The following is an 18076-nucleotide window of genomic DNA, read 5'->3' on the forward strand; positions in this document are numbered from 1 at the left end:
CGCATTAAGGCAAGCAAAGGGCCACATCCGGCCCCAGGGCCGCAGTTTGGAGACCCCTGGGTTAAAGTTACAGAGGAGGTCTAGTGTTAGAATTTTTGCTTGCGCTGTAACGCACACATCGATAACTCACATGTGTGGTTTGAATGGCGTTTACATATGTGGGCGGGACTTACATGCGTGTTTGCTTCTATGCGCGAGCTACGGGGCTCTATAATTATTTAAATATTACATAAATCACAAAATAAATGGCCTATGGTGTGGGCCTCCTAGATTTTTAGAACTTGCAGAAGTGATATTGGTCTAAAAGCCATTTTGGGGAAAAAAAAAAAAAAAAGATTTTTCTAGAATGTTTAAATCACTTACCAAAACACGGGGGGGGGGGTAGAAATAGGCAGTTGGGATGCAGCGCCCCAACCAGGACCGTCTTTAATACATCCGTATGTAAATAGCGCCAGGATTAATATGCAAGTAGCTGAAGCCGGCGGCATTTCTATGTAAATAAAAGGCGGCATTTCTATGTATATCATGCCCCTCTGCAGTGAAGAGATGATGTGCTGTAACCTCTAGCAACCGATCAGTGAGCAACCAATCAAGAAATCATGTGCTGTAACCTCAACTAATCAGTGAGCCGTAACCAGTGCCGCTATCGCGCATTATGGGGCCCCTTGGGGTGCCACGAATTGGGGGGGGGGTTGCCCTGGGGACCTCTGTGCCCCTTACAAAAAAAAAAAAAAAATATAAAATTATATAATATATATATATATATATATATATATATATATATATATATATATATTTTTTTTTATTATAAAAAAAACCTGGGGGGTAGCCATCCAGGGCCTATATATATATATATATATATATATATATATATATATATATATATATATTATATTTTTTTTTCCCAGGGCCCAGGATGGCAACCCACTTTTTTTTTTATACATATATATTTTTTTTTTTAAAGGGCCCAGATGATAACCCCATATAATTTATATATATATATATATATATATATATATATATATATATATAAATATATATATATAAATAAATAAATGGGGTTATCATATGGGACCTTTAATAAAAAAAATATATGTATAAAAAAAAAAAAAAAAAGTGGGTTGCCATCCTGGGCCCTGGAAAAAATAAAAAAATAAAAATAAAATAAAATAGGGGGTTGCCATCCGGGCCCCTTACAGGTGTACTGCCTGTACCCCCCTGATGGCGGCCCTGGCCGTAACCTCTAGCAACCAGTCAGTAAGTGGTAATGATATGCTGTAACCTCTGGCAACCAATCACAATCACTGCCTGATCTGATACAGTAAACTCATTTTAAGTCTAGCTGATATTTATTGTATGTCTCAGAGCAGGTGGAGAGCAAGACAATTTTTTGCCCAGGGTCCAATCAACATTAAAGACGGCCCTGAGCCCCAACCACCCCTCTTAAGCTGCAATGGTGGCTAGATGGGGTTGTACACATGCCAAGGCTTCCATTCAAGGCAACAACTACCTGTATACCCCCCATGTCACAACTGGCAGGCGGTACCATTACCAAATGCAACCCATTCAATGAATGGAAATACTGTGCTGCAACCTTGATCCAAAACACTAGGCTTGCAGTTGCAGCTCAATATTCCCTTTCAAAATCCTAAATTGGCTTGCATAAAAAAAAAAAAAAAATAATGTCTGGCAGCCACCCTTATACCACTCTATGAAAAGCGATCCAAGTCAGATCACGATCCAAAGGGGCTGCAATGGCCGCCGCAGGTCTGAAGGAACCCTTACATGTGATTTCATTTAGAACAAGTTATGCCATCCAGGTTCTAACATGTCCCATCAAAGTGGACCTTTATTTATAGGACTGTGGATTAAGGACACAAACACAAGATTTAGTGCAAAAAAAGGGTTTATTTATAGACATGTTCATATTATTAGACAATATAGAATTTTAAACCTCTTAAACTGTATGCATAGCAATTTTTATTTTGTTGTATTCGTTTTTAAACAGATAAGAGAAGGATTAAAGGAGGAATTAAACCCATCAATTTAAAGCGGAAGTAAATCAATTGATTTAACCGTAAAAAAAAAAAAAAAAAAAAAAAAAAAAAAAAAAAAGTTACATTCCTGGCATGCCAGGAATTCTAACTGTCACATTGGTTGTGCTCTAGTCTAAACCCAACTGTCAAACCATCCAATGTCTGGTGTCCTAACTGATCACATGTGCAGCACCATGGCAGTTGAAGAATAAGCAGAGGCCAAGATGGCAGCTTCCTTATCTGAAAACTACAACTAATAATATTGTTTTTTATTCAATTTTCGGTCTGTTCTTGTTTAGGACGAAAAAAAAAAAAAAAAAACACAAATCGCAGAGGTGATTAAATACCACCCCCCCCAAAAGCTCCATTTGTGGAAAAAATAAAAAGATATCAATTTTATTTGGGTACAGCATTGCACTGCCATGGTCATTAAAGTGGTTAAAGCCAACTCCAGACAATTTTTTTTTTTTTTTTTTTAGGGTGATATTGGGTATACTACAGTATACCCAATATCACCCTAAAAATGCAGACCCAGTAAGACAGCACAAGGATGGGGTGAACCCCTCATAATGGGCAGATCAGGTGTGCTGACCCGGGGGACTCAGGACAGGGATGGTGGAAACCCCTCATAATGGGCACAGCAGGTGTACAGACCTGGGAACTCAGCATAGGAGGTGGCAAGAACCCCTCATAATGGGCACAGCAGATGTTCAGATCCAGGAACTCAGCACAGCACAGGGATGGTGGGAACCCTTCATAATAGGCACAGCAGGTATGGAGACCCAATAACTCGGAACAGGGATGGTGAGAACCCCTCATAATGGGCACAGGTGGTGTGCAGACAAGTGAATTCAGCACAGAGATCTCACCAATAGAAGTCACATTATATGAAAAAAAAAATATATTTTTCCAGCAAACCCTAAATCAGTTTAAAATTCAGCCAAATAATGAACTGGTAGCAGGGCCGCTATTGGGAGCCTTACACATCTTTAGGCATGGGCCCCCTGGAGCAGAGAGCTGGGGGGGGGGGGGGGCTGCTGCAATTGAGAAGAGGGGGGCCACCGCAAAATCGAGGGGGGCGCTGACGAGAAAAGGTGTACTGCCTGTACCCCCCTGATGGCGGCCCCCATTGTCAGGCATATAGAAAAGTTCTCAGTGATCAGTCTCGGTGGGGAGAAGATTACTAGAAAGGTCCGAAGCACAGCTCAGGTTACTTTTGGCACGGAGTGCAGGTTTCCCAGTCCCATTCATTTGGCGCATTGCAAGTTGACACCAAAAATGTCCCTGCGGGTATATTATCACATAGGCTGACAAAGGATTTGAGTTTCTGCTCATACAATCCTGAGATTTACACAGCTCTGCCACCCTGGCGACCTGACTTTCTACTGCAGTTAAGCAATATAGCCAAGTCATCTTCCAGCCTCCAGCCTGACTGGTCGGTGAAGGAGCAGCAGGAGACGGATGAGGTCATCACTCCGCTCTCTCCTCCCGGTTGCTTGTTCTGAAATCATCCCACAAATACGACAAACACAGCTGTTGTTGCTCCAGTCTCTGTTCTTTCAGTTTTGTTCTACTACATAGAGCAGGGGGTCTCCAAACTGGGGCCCGGGGGCGGAGGCGGCCCTTTCCTTGCCTTTATCCGGCCCTTGGGACTCTAATCCACCCACTGATATGAGACACTATTCTGACATCCAACACCAACAATGGAGCCCCATTTCTTCTACTGACACCAATAATGGGAGCACAATTACTCCCTAGATTACCAAAGATGGGGCACTATCAGGGGCGGACTGACAACTCATGGGGCCCCCGGGCAATAGCAGATTATGGGGCACCCGGGCTTACAGATGGTCACCAAGCCAGGAGGCAGTGCAGAGGCGGGGCAGCTAAAATCTCGGGATTTTCACATCAAAAGCATGTCGGTTTTTGACATTTCAGGGACAGATGTAAAAACATTTTTTTACATACTGTCCCTGGTTTTACTGAGCCTGGCAACCCTGATGGGGCCCCCTAGTGGCATGGGGCCCTCAGACTCAATGATCAGTCCGCCCCTGGGCACTATTCCTCCCAATCGAATACCAAATGTGGAGAGGTTTACTCTCACTGATGCCAAAAAAAATTCCGCTCCCGCTGGCCATCGATCCGGCCCTCCTATAGTCTGAAGGACGGTAAACCGGCCCTTTGTTTAGAAAGTATGGAGACCCCCGACAGAGGATTACAGGAAGCTGATACCTTACACTCAGGTACGTCCCCTAGTTGCGATTAAATAAAAATAAAAAAAATAATTAATTCACCAATCTTTTTAATATCTGCATGAAATTCATAAATTTTCAACGTCGTCGTGTTTCCGGTGCTCGTATTGCCGCGTCCCATCACCACAATGATAGCACCGCTAGGATGGAAGCCACAGTAAGAGTGAAGGAGGGGAGGAGAGGGCTGTACAGAGGGGAACTTGCACTGGAACATTTGATCTTCATGGTCATGTTAAGGAACCCGTACGCCACCTCCTGCGTTCCAATATCGCAGATACTTTGCGTGGCACATCCGCGTATAGCCGTCAGTTGTTCTAAGGGTTCTATTCCAGAGAAAAAAAAATCCAGTTGAGTCAAAGCAGTTCATATATCCCATTTAAAAAAGAACCGATCACCATAAAAAGATTATATCGTCATTTTACGTCCAGATAGGTCCCTGTACTAAATTAACCAAGGGGTTGTAAAGGTACAGTTTTTTTTCCTAAATATCTTCCTTTACCTTAGTGCAGTCCTCCTTCACTTACCTCATCCTTCCATTTTGCTTTTAAATGTCCTTATTTCTTCTGAGAAATCCTCACTTCCTGTTCTTCTGTCTGTAACTCCACACAGTAATGCGAGGCTTTCTCCCTGGTGTGGAGTGTCGTGCTCGCCCCCCTCCCTTGGGCTACAGGAGAGTCAGGATGCTCACTAACACACAGCTCCTTTCTCTATCTGCAACGTAGAGAGCGTCCTGACTCTCCTGTAAGGCCTCGTACACACGAGGGGACATGTCCGATGAAAACGGTCCGCGGACCGTTTTCATCGGACATGTCCGCTCGGAGATTTCTGTCTGATGGTTGTACACACCATCAAACAGAAATCTGCGCGGACAGGATACGCGGTGACGTGGCCGAGCCGATGACATGGCAACGTGCGCGACCCTGGAAGGTCAATGCTTCCACGCATGCGTCGAATCACTTCGACGCATGCGAGGGCTTTCGGCCGAGCGGACATGTCCGGTAAGTCGTACAGACGACCGAACATGTCCAACGGACAGGCTTCCAGCGGACATGTTTCTTAGCATGCTAAGAAACATTTGTCCGCTGGAAACCTGTCCGATCCGCCGGAAAATTGTCCGGTCGGCCGTACACACGACAGAACATGTTTCAGCGGACATGTTCCGTCGTGTGTACGAGGCCTAAGTCAACTGTGCAGAGGGCTTAATACATTTAATGCCCTGTACACACGGAGTTCCGCTCAAGCTGTCTTGCACACACACGGGCACACTAAAATCCGACCGTCAAGAACGCGGTGACGTAAAACACTGCGTTGAGCCGAGAAAATTAAGTTCTATGGCTTCCGAGCACCGTGCAATTGCATCCAGACGCACAGAAATGCCCCTCCCCCCCCCCCCATCGGAAAAATTGAAAACATGTTTTCCAATTCCGTCAGAATTTCCGACGGAAAAAGTCAGATGGGGCATACACACGGACGGAATATCCGATAAAAAAACTTCCATCTGACTTTGTCGGAAATTCCGCTTGTGTGTACAAGGCATAAGCGGCTTGATGCTCAGGACTCTTTTTGCTGCGAGACCCCACTGTTGGGCGAAAAGGCTGACTGCTGACAGAACACTAAAAGAGCTATGTGTTTGTTTCTTGGAAGAGATGGTACTTTTTTATAATACAAATGGTAAGGGGCTCCAGGGTCTGTGACTGGTGAGAAAAAAATAAAATAAAAAAAAAAAATTTCTCAGAAGCTCCATGCCTAGGTCTACATCTTTCCTGGTAGCCAGACCTCATTATTGTTAGCTGTGCACAGACAATAATAATGAGACAATACATATTTAAGCGGGTTGATGCTCAGGGCTTTCTGCTGTGAGAGCCTACCACTGAGCGAAAAGCTGACTACCGACAGAACACTAAAGGGTGAAAGACCTACCGTATTTTCCGGTGTATAAGACGACTTTTTGCATCTAAAATCATGCCCCAAAAGTCGGGGGTCGTCTTATACGCCGGGTACCCGTTGTCAGACGGCGGGCATCCATTATTCAAAAGCCGCGCCTCCTCCTCTGACTGTTCCGTGATAGGCGGAACACTAATTTTCCCAGCAGAGCCTCTGTTCAGTGTTCCGCCTATCACGGATGTCCTCTCGTCTGAGGCCGAGGATGAGAAGGCATCCGTGATAGGCGGAACACTGAACAGAGTCGATCACGGAACTGCCTGAGGAGGAGGCGCGGCTTTTGAATAATAGATGGCCGCCATCTGACATACTCTGCAAACAGGAGAAGGTAGGGAGATCGTCAAGGCAGGGAATGGAATGGCACAGTGAGGCATGTATAGATGGCACAGTGAGGCATGTATAGATGGCACAGTGAGGCATGTATAGATGGCACAGTGAGGGGGTCGTCCTATATGGTGAGTATATCCCAAAGCCAACATTTTAGCTGGAAAATTAGGGGGTCGTCTTATACGCCGGCATATACGGTACCTGATTTTTTTGGGGAGATCATTAGGCCTTGTACACACGATAGGTTAAACAGAGGCCAACGGTCTGAAGGACCGGTTTCATCGGTCCAAACCGATCGTGTGTGGGCCCCATAGGTTATTTAACCTTCGGATAAAAAAAAAAAATGTCAACTTGGTTAAAAATCCACGCATGCTCAGAATCAAGTCGACGCATGCTTGGAAGCATTGAACTTCGTTTTTTTTCAGCACGTCATTGTGTTTTACGTCGCCGCGTTCTGACACGATCGGTTTTTTAACTGATGGTGTGTAGGCACGACGGACCATCAGTCAGCTTCATCGGTTAACCTATGACAACGGTCCTTCAGACTGTTGTCCTCTGGTTAACCTATCGTGTGTACGAGGCCTTAGAGTAGGGGTCCTCAAACTACGGCCCGCGGGCCAAATGCGGCCCGCGGAGGATATTTAACCAGCCCACCCCACCCTGACATGAACGGCAGGTTGTAACACAGCGGTCCCGCTGTGTCACGGAGCTCACAGTTCGGGCACGCTGTTCAGGCACGCTGTGATGTGAGGTCTAGGAGGAGGAGGGCGGGACTTTTATCACAGCGCACCCGAACTGTTAACACTGTGAGATTCGTGACACAGCGGGACCGTGACACAGCAGCAGTTTGGCACAGTAAGGCTTTGAGGGGCTTACGATGGTGAGATAAGGGGGGCTTGCGATGGTGAGGGGGGTTGCAATGAGGGGCTGATAAAGATGTAATGATGATGGTGGGGGGGGGGGGGCTTGCAATGAGGGTCTTTTGTTGGTGAGGGGGGTTGCAATGAGGGGCTGATGATGAGGGGGGGCTTGCAATGAGGGGCTTGCAATGGTGGGGTGAGGGGGGTTGCAATGAGGGGCTGATAAAGATGTAATGATGATGGTGGGTGGGGGGCTTGCAATGAGGGTCTTGCGTTGGTGAGGGGGGTTGCAATGAGGGGCTGATGATGAGGGGGGGGGGCTTGCAATGAGGGTCTTGCGTTGGTGAGGGGGGTTGCAATGAGGGGCTGATGATGAGGGGGGGGGGCTTGCAATGAGGGTCTTGCGTTGGTGAGGGGGGTTGCAATGAGGGGCTGATGATGAGGGGGGGGGGGTCTTGCAATGAGGGGCTTGCGATGGTGGGGTGAGGGGGGTTGCAATGAGGGGCTGATAAAGATGTAATGATGATGGGGGGGGGGGGGCTTACAATGATGGTGAGGGGGGGCATGCAATGAGGGGCTGATGATGGTGAGGTGGGGGGGACTTGCAATGGTCATGATCGGTTTGCAATTAAATGATTGTGAGGGGGGGCTTGCAATGATGGTGAAGGGGGGGGGTTGAAATGATCGTGAGCATAGGGATTTGTTCATAGTTTTTTTTATAGTCCGGCCCTCTAACGGTCTGAGGGACAGTGTACCGGCACCCTGTTTAAAAAGTTTGAGGACCCCTGGCTTAGAGGTACCCTGTTGGTCAGGAACTGACCTGAACTTAATTTCTGGCTTGGGCAGGTAAAGGTTTTTTTTGCTTCATATTATGGACTTTCTGTACAAGACCTGCTTGGACTGTCCATGCCTCATGCATGGTTTATCACTGGTAATACCAGTTGAGCCTACAAGTTATATATACACACACTGTATGCATATAATATACAACTATGATTACCATACTGATGGGAAGATTCCAGAACACACATATTTTCATTGCCGGTACATCTCATGGTCTCCTCAGTGTGACACCAATCGGAATCCGGAGATATACAAGTGGAACAGGTCACTCCATTCAGTTCAGAGTTATCTTCAGGCACTGGAAAATTAAGGCAGAATTCTATGAGACATGATCTGCATTACAAAAAATTGATATATATAGATATATATATATATATATATATATGTCAATAACCAGCGGCGGTTCGTCCATAAAGGGCGCAGGAGCGCCGCCACCCCCCCTCTCCTGGCACCACTCCAATTGCCATTGCATGAATCTATGGTTGCTGCCGACAGCCCCCCCTATTTAGGTGTCTGGCCCCTTTTCAGGCTCAGGCCCGTCACTACAGGACAGGCAAAACAAACAATTGCTTGGGGCCCCGAGCTGGCCTGGGGCCCCCAACTTCCCCTTCCCAGGATGTAGCCGAGCTCCTCTTCCTTCCACCTTGAGTCCTGTCAGTCCGGCCGGGTACCGCGCGTGGTACAGGATATTCAGTTTCCTGTTCCCGGCCGGACTGACAGGAAGTGCACTGTCTGATAGGGGACTGGGGAAGAGGCAGGGGGAAGAGGAGCTCGGCCACGCTACAGTGGCGGCCTACAGGGAAGAAGGGGAGGAACGAACAGAAATAACATTGTGTATCGCCAACGTAGGCTTTGCATGCGGGGGGGGGGTACTTGGGGGCCCCCCCCATTTTGCTTGGGGCCCCCAAATTCCTTCAAACGGCCCTGTTCAGGCTTAAGGCCCCATTCACACCTGAGCGTATCGTTTTTCCGGCGTTTTGTCGCGCGCGTTTGCATACAGCGTTGTCCGACATTTTTGCACTGATCGCTGTATAAATGACAATGGTCCCAAAATAGCGTCAAGTGTCGGCCATAATGTCACAGTCACAAAAAGTGACATAAAATGATCCCCTATGTTATAGACGCAATAACTTTTGCACAAACCAATCAATTAACGCTTATTGCAATTTTTTGTTTACCAAAAATATGTAGAAGAATACATATTGGCCTAAACTGAGGAAAAAAAATATTTTTGGGGGATATTTATTATAGCAAAAAAAAAAAAAAAAAAATATTGGGCCAGATTCAGAAAGAGCTACAACGGCGTATCCCTGAGTGCGCTCGGTCGTATCTATGCGCCTGATTCATAGAATCAGTTACGCATAGATATCCCTAAGATCCGACAGGTGTAAGTGTCTTACACCGTTGTATCTTAGGCTGCATTATCAGGCTGGCCGCTAGGTGGCGCTTCCGTTTGTTTATGCAAGGGATATTTAAATTACTATTTACATAGATTCAGAAACGAACGACCGCCCGACGCTTTTTTTTTACGTTGTTTGCGTTTGTCTTTTTCCGACGTAAAGTTACCCCTGCTATATGAGGGGTATGTGCGGTGTATCCTATGTTAACTATGGCCGTCGCTCCCGCGCCGAGTTTTGAAATTTTTACGTCATTTGCGTAAGTCGTTCGCGAATACGGCTGGACGTAATTTACGTCCACGTCGAAAGCAATGGCGTTTTGCGGCGGATTTTCGAGCATGCCCACTGGGATGTTTTCACGGACGGCGCCGTTAAAAAAAAAAACGTAAAATACGCGGGGTCATGCCAAATTTAAATAAAACACATCCCCATTTGAATTAAGCGGGCTTACGCCGGCCAACATACGTTACGCCGCCTTAACTTAGGGCGCAAGTTCTTTCTGAATACGGAACTTGCGCCCAAAGTTACGGCGGCGTAACGTATCTAAGATACGTTACGCCGGCCGGACAGATACACCATTGTATCCGAATCCGGCCCATTGCTTTTTTTTTCCCAAAATTGTCGCTCTTTTTTTGTTTGTAGCACAAAAAATTAAAACCAGAGGTGATCAAATACCACCAAAAGAAAGCTCCATTTGTGTGAAAAAAAATAAAAAATGTAAATTTTGTTTGGGTGCCCTGTCACACGACCGCGCAATTGTCAGTTAAAGCGACGCAGTGCCGAATCGCAAAAAAATGGCCCGGTCTTTGGGCAGCCAAACACTCCAGGGCTGAAGTGGTTATTAGATTTAATCCTATATCTTCATCGCCATCTAGTGGCCAAAATGCAGTGTAGTTTTCTGAAATACCTCCCGTGTTCCCTCTGGCTCAGATTCAGCATAGCTTGCTCTATATTTGCGGGGGAGCAGGGCAACGATTTTGCCCTGCGCCCCCGCAAATATTTTGCGCTGCCCTCGATTCACGGAGCAGTAGCTCCGTGAACTGCGAGGGCGCGCCGGCAAATTTGCCCGGCGTAAGCGCGCGCAAGTTAAATGATCCCGCCGGGCTCCCGCGCCGAGCGTACAGCGCATGCTCCGTCGGGAAACTTTCCCGACATGCATTGCGGCAAATGACGTCGCAAGGACGTCATTTGCTTCAAAGTGAACGTGAATGGCATCGACATAACATTTGAACGTCGCGACGCGGGAAGGCCGGCTATACTTTAGCACAGGCTGCCCCTGCCATTAGAAAGGGCAGCCTTGCGCTAAAGTAGCCGTACGGAAACTCCGTACCTGGCTTGCGCGGGGCCTGCGCAAGATTGTGAATCAGTGGTAGTATGCAATTTGCATACTACACGCTGATACACAATGGGAGCGCCCCCTAGCGGCCCCCGCAAGAATGCAGCCTAAAATCTGCGAGGCATAAGAGCCTTATGCCGTGCAGATTTTAGGCTGCAGCCGGTGTAACGAGGTTCCTGAATCAGGAGCACTCGTTACACCGGAGCAAGTAAGCAATTGCGCCGTGTAACTCATGGTTACACGGGCGCAATTGCTTCTTGAATCTGGGCCTCTGCCTTTTAGGACCTTAGAAAATGGTTTGGCGCCATGAAGTATCTTTAGACTCTCCCAAGGGAACATGGTAAGACTTACATGAGGGTGTTGGCGGAAAGCAGTTCTCTGTGAAGCAACAGCTTGTGTTCCTCTTTATCTTGCCCCTGGGTATGGCGACACTGCCCGGTGTGTTACACTGGCTTGTAGGGCCACATGCCCTGGAAAATTCTTCACTCACTTTAGAACCGTCTATAATAATAAAAAAAAAAAAAAAAATATAGAGAGAGAGAGAGAGAGAGAGAGAGAGAGAGAGAGAGAGAGAGAGAGAGAGAGAGAGAGAGAGAGAGAGAGAGAGAGAGAGAGAGAGAGAGAGAGAGAGAGAGAGAGAGAGAGAGAGAGAGAGAGAGAGAGAGAGAGAGAGAGAGAGAGAGAGAGAGAGAGAGAGAGAGAGAGAGAGAGAGAGAGAGAGAGAGAGAGAAAGAGAGAGAAAGAGAGAGAAAGAGAAAGAGAGAGAGAGAAAGAGAGATTGATTATCAATTTTTTTTTATAGTCACATAATTAAAATAACAGTAATTCAGAGTTGAGGTAACTGAACGTAGGCTAAAGTGTCAGCATTGGCTGCTGATCTGGTCTTGCTGACCCACCCCCCCCCCCTCTAGTACAGAACTCTTCTTTTATGTAGGTGTCAGGTCTGTATATTACACCCACTCTCAGCCAGGATTTCATGGAACCTTGGACTCTTCTAGAGGTTCCTTGATCTGTGGCTGTTTGACATCCCATCTGTAGGTGCCAGGGCCAGGACAAGGGGTGGGCAGGAGGGACAGCTGCCCCGGGCACTATGGGGTGCTAGAAAAGGCAAATTTGGGAGAAATACACAAAGATTCAAGGAAAGAATACTCGGGACTCTGATATTTGGACAAGATTTGCTCATCCTGGAGTTCAGATTCAACGAATTAACGTGACCTCATTCATGGCATTGCACAAGGAACAGCTTAATTTGTCCGACGCTGATAAGGTAACTGACCGATCGGTGATCTTTGGAACTTACCCACGGTTGTGAGGGTGTACGCCGAGACACACACCTGTCCTGCAGGACAGACCACACTGGCACCATCACACCATGTGGAGAATGACGCCATACAGACTTTACATGAAAGGGCGTGGCCTGTGGAGCATAAATAACAAACATTAGTATATACAGTACATTCGTCATGTAAATTGCGCTACTTAGTGTTGTTGATTGGAGCACTGCGCAGGGGGAATGTCACTGATTGGAGCACTGTGCAGGGGGAGGGGAGTGTATATTAGCCAGTTAAGAACCAGGCCTATTTTTTTACACTTGTAGCCAGATTCACGTAGAGATACAACGGTGTATCAGTAGATACACCGTCGTAACTCCGAATCTGCGCCGTCGTATATTTAAGTGTATTCTACAAATGAGATACGCTTAAATGTAGCCAAGATACGACCGCCGGTGCATCTCAGCTGTGTTTACACTGGCCGCTAGGGGCGTGTACGCCGATTTACGCCTAGAATGCGTAAATCAGCGAGATACGCCTATTTACGAATGTACGCTTGCCCGTCGCAATAATGATACACCGTTTACGTAAGGCGTTCTCAGGCGTAAAGATTATCGACCAAAAAGATGGCGCAGCCAATGTTAAGTATGGACGTCGAAACCGCGGCGAATTTTAAAATGTTTAGGTCGTTTGCGCAAGTCGTCCGTGAATGGGGCTGGCCGTAATTTACGTACACGTCGAAAGCAATGAGTCTTTGCGGCGTAATTTGGAGCATGCGCCGTTCGTTAAAAACGTCATTTACGTGGGGTCATGCTTCATTTACATAAAACACAGCCACCTCTTCACAATTTGAATTCGGCGCGCTTACGCCGGAACATTTACACTACGCCGCCGTAACTTAGGACGCAAGTGCTTTGTGAATACAGCACTTGCCTCTCTAACTTACGGCGGCGTAGCATATATATGAGATGCGCTACACCCGCCTAAAGTTAGGCACATCTACGTGAATCCAGCTATTGGTGTTTACAAGTTAAAATAATTTTTTTTTTGCTAGAAAATTACTTAGAACTAGGGTTGTCCAGATACCGATACTAGTATCGGTATCGGGACCGATACCGAGTATTTGCGGGAGTACTTGTACTCGCGCAAATGCTCCCGATGCCTGAATAGAATACTTTTTTTGTATTTATCAACATGTTCTATGAAAATTCTTTGAGTTTTTTACTACTGCGTGACAAGCAAACAAAACATTTTTATTCATTTTTACTCATTTGTATTCTTTTATAATGTCTTGAGTTAGAGTTCTTCATAATTCTAAAGAAAATATCCTTAGTCTGTATTGTGGTTTGAAAACTGTCACATGACATTTAAAAAAAGTATCGGTATTGGCGAGTACATGAAAAAAAGTATCGGTACTTGTACTCGGTCCTAAAAAAGTGGTATCGGGACAACCCTACTTAGAACCCCCAAAATATATATTTTTTCTCCAGACACCATAGAGAATAAAATGTTGGTTGTTACAATACTTTATGTCACACCGTATTTTACAAAACACAATTTTATTTTATTTTTTTTATATAAAAAACACATACATTGATACCCAACATGTCATGTTTAAAAATTGTGCCCGCTCGTGGAATGGCGACAAACTTTGGCACTTGAAAATCTCCATAGGCGACATTTAAAACTTTCTACAGGTTACCAGTTTAGAGTTACAGAGGAGGTCTTTTGCTAGAATTATGGCTCTCGCTCTTACAGTCGCGGCGATACCTCACGTGTGGTTTGAACACTGTTTACATACGCGGGTGTGACTTATGTATGCGCTTCTGCGTGCAACCACAGGGCGCTTTAATTTGTACAGGGGGGGGGGGGGGGGGAGTATTGGGTTTATAGATTGGAGTACTATGCAGGGGGGTATTGGGTTACTGTGCAGGGGGGAGATTTGGGTCATTGATTGGAGTAATGTGCAGGGGGGGGGTATTGGGTTATTGTGCGGGGGGGGGGGTGTAGTATTGGGTTATTGATTGGAGTAGTGGGTTATTGTGGAGGGGGGGGGGGGGGGGGGAGTATTGGGTTATTGATTGGAGTACTGTGCAGAGGGACTATTGGGTCATCGATTGGAGTACTGTGCAGAGGGACTATTGGGTCATCGATTGGAGTACTGTGCAGAGGGACTATTGGGTCATCGATTGGAGTACTGTGCAGGGGGAGTATTGGGTCATTGATTGGAGTACTGTGCAGGGGGAGTATTGGGTCATTGATTGGAGTACTGTGCAGGGGGAGTATTGGGTCATTGATTGGAGTACTGTGCAGGGGGAGTATTGGGTCATTGATTGGAGTACTGTGCAGGGGGAGTATTGGATCATTGTTTGGAGTACTGTGCAGGGGGAATATTGGGTCATTGATTGGAGTACTGTGCAGGGGGATTATTGGGTCATTGATTGGAGTACTGTGCAGAGAGGAAGTGTTGTTGATTAAGCACTGTGCAAAGGGAGTATTGTACATTGATTGGAGTACTATACAGAGGAGGGGGTCATTGAATGGAGCACTGTGCAGGGCCAGTATCTTTGATGGGAGTGTAGGCAGAAGGTTGAGGCCAGGTTCACACCTATGCGAATTGAGTGCGGCTTAAACCGCATCTAATTCGCAGGACATTTCAAAATACATTGTTTTCAATGAAGCTGGTTCACATATGTGCGATGCATCCGCACTACGCATTGCCTCCAAACCGTGTGCGTTTTTTATGTCTTGCGGTGCGGCTCAGGTGCGAATTCAGTCCCATTATCTTCTATGGGTACGCAGCTGAATTCGCAGATGTGTTCTTTTCTCTTCAGTATTTGTCTCATTCAGTTCAATATACTTCCCCCCTCCCCTCTCCCAGGTCTCCAAATTCGCACCTGATCTGCAGCTAAAAACGCAGTTGATCTGCAGAACACCTTATAGAGAAATTCGCAAAGACAACGGAGCTCCAAAACGCAACGCACTAGTGTGATTCAGGCCTTAGACATAATTATAATACTGTGGTGGGCCTTCTCCTGTATGGGTGACTTCCTTCTGTCTAGCAGAGAGCACACCTCCCAACTTTCTGAGATGGGAATGAGGGACACCTATCAGCAAAAGTATGCAGGCATAGGACACACCCCCTTGTCACGCCCCCTTAAAGGAGACTTGTACAAAAAAAATAAGATTGGTTAAACCCCCAAGTGCTTTTTTTACCACTACTATTCCTTTATTTTGGCTTTTAGAATTTACAAATGCAGCAATTTAGAAATCAGATGAAAGTTTAGCGCTGGGAAACACTTTTTGATAGATAAAAAGTGCATTCTATATACACAACTATATAGATCAGACCAAAATGAGGGACAAATGAGGAGAATGAGAGACAGAGGGACATTGCTCCAAATCAGGGACAGTCGGGAGGTATGAGAGAGCGATAAATACAGGAGGGAGACAGGTCTATTCAGTCACTGGGTCGGGGCTGGACACACAATCAGAACAATGCAGTCACAAGACTCATTGGATTCACCTCACAACGGGACCCTCTAAAAAGGACTATGATCAAGGACTGTTTCGCAATGGCAGAGGCTGTCTCTATTCAGGGAAGGTATGCACACCACAGCGTCTATTCAAGGAAGTATTGCGAGGATTTTCTGCATTGATGTCATTTCAACATACGGATGTTCTGTTATTTCGCCATACAGTGAAGAAATGTTACTGGAACTTCTGTTATTGGAGTGTAAAGAAATGATTCAATGGTTGAACTGCTATACCTGGCCTGATCATTGCCAAAAACAGTGAGAATGTTGTGCTTCAATGCTTTTGGATGCCGAGTAAGTAAAGGTACTGGAAAGTGGAGGAGCCAGCTTGAGAATGGGAGCGATGATGGCTGGGAGATGGAGGTCCCGGTGGTAGGGTGGTCCGAATGGTGGGATGCACCACCCTGGTTGGTGACCCATAGGGTGACCACATTTCCAAACTACCATTCAGGGACACCCCCCTTTCCCAAAAATCAGCTTATGCTGTAACGAATCACAATACAGTGATTAGACACAAGAGGCGGGATTTATCATTTCTCCAATCATAAGCAGGGGGCGGGGATTGTGCTCCTCCAGGCATTCCCGGCCAGGACAAGTACTATCAGTGAGTAAAGCGGTGATGTGGCGGCCTTTTTTGGGGGCATCAGATTGGCCCGGGGGGTGGCTGTGTCAGTTTCATTCCGGGACACTGTATTGTCCTGGAATGAAGGTACCCGGGACAGACCTACAAAATGCGGGACTGTCCCGGGCAATCCGGGACACGTGGTCACCCTAGTTACCAATATTTTGTCCTCAGTGGCACAGGGCTGATCCCAGGGACCTGGCTTGGAACTAAGCTATTGCAGGGCCTTATGCATGTAATGTTATGGCTCCCTTCCTAGTCTGCGTGGTGGTTTTCACCATGAGACTGAGCTTCGTTAAGAGCTGGTGGGGGAGTCAAGTGTTCTGCACTGCCACTCCTGAAATGTCTGAAGTTGCTGCTGGGACAGGAGCCATTGATAGGAAATTTAGGATGGTAATATGGCTTTTGGCCTCAAGAGGGTGCTAACCCACGTGCTAACAGGCACACTGTGCAGAAAGAGCGTCGTTGCATGTAGCACCGTGCAGGGGGAGCGTCTTTGCTTGGAGCACCGTGCAGGGGGAGCGGGGGTGTGAGTGCGTTGTTGCTTTTTATTCATGGGCAACAAAAGGAATGACAGACAGGAAGTCATCACCCCAACAGCCAATCGCTTCCTCCATGCGAAATTACAACACAGGAAGTGACAAAACAGGAAATGACAACACAGGAAATGACAACAGTAAAGGGGAGAAGTGCACATGTCTCATCCACCATCTTGGTCAGCATGGAGCCCATTCAATACTGCTCCAAATAACCAGTATCTAGCAAGATCATTCTACTTACAGTTTTCTAAAGATCTGCGGGGACATTGCTACTGCTGTTAATATACGGTATGAGTATACCAACAAGGCAGATATCAATGTCCTCTTATAAAAGCAGATATGTATCCAAAAAGTGATAGCGTAGCCACAAGAGAGATTTAATATGTTTCTCTCGTTATGTGGACTTTGCTTCTCTAATGTGCATAGCTATTTGAAGGCAAGAAGCCCAGCGCATTACGCTTGATACCTACAAGTGACCACAAACACAGAGAACATGTCTCCAAGCTCATGAGAAGGTTTTCATACTAATGGATTACTGCTGGTCCAGATTCAACCCAAGTGCGCTCTGCTAGAGCACTCCTTGATTAAATCAGAGACAGGGAGACAGATGACAATCTATAAAACACACATCCTAGAAGAAAATGTCCACATATTCCATAGAATAAAAATTTCCACAACACCACTAAGCTCTCTGAGAGCGGTGCTGTGCACAAAGGGCAGGCCCCAATGATGGCACACCATTCCTCCCACAGGCACCAATGCACCCAGCCTAACGTACAACTTACGTGCACCTTGCGTAGCCTGCATCGGGCGCACGCAGGTTCGTGAATCGCCGTATTTCCCTTATTTGCATGTTTGAATGATTAATCCATGGGAGCGGCACCATACACCCAGCCTAAATGTGCGCCCACCCTACGCCGGCGCAAGCTACGTTGGCGGGTGTAGCCTGGTTTTAGGCGCATATCTGTTTGTGGGTCTGGCGCACATTTGCACTTAAAGGAACACTAAAGGTACAATTTAAAAAAAATAAAAACATACATGTTATACTAACCTCCACTGTGCAGATCGTTTTGCACAGTGACCCGGATCTGTGTCTTCTGGGGTCCCTCGGCGGCT

The 18076-nt window shown here is 46.5% G+C and overlaps 1 protein-coding gene across 1 annotated transcript; it reads right to left on the reverse strand.

The window, feature by feature from the left end:
* Positions 1-4321: 4321 nt before the first annotated feature.
* LOC120915984 (phospholipase A2 inhibitor and Ly6/PLAUR domain-containing protein-like) lies at positions 4322-12409 on the reverse strand (the record flags this gene model as incomplete). Its single annotated transcript, XM_040326826.1, is given in 4 exon segments — positions 4322-4611; positions 8417-8557; positions 11344-11493; positions 12293-12409. Coding segments are annotated over 4 exon segments (611 nt in total), but the record flags the coding sequence as incomplete, so codon positions are not given.
* Positions 12410-18076: the final 5667 nt, after the last annotated feature.

This window comes from Rana temporaria, chromosome 10 (genome assembly GCF_905171775.1).
Source record: "Rana temporaria chromosome 10, aRanTem1.1, whole genome shotgun sequence".
Classification (NCBI taxonomy): Eukaryota; Metazoa; Chordata; class Amphibia; order Anura; family Ranidae; genus Rana; species Rana temporaria.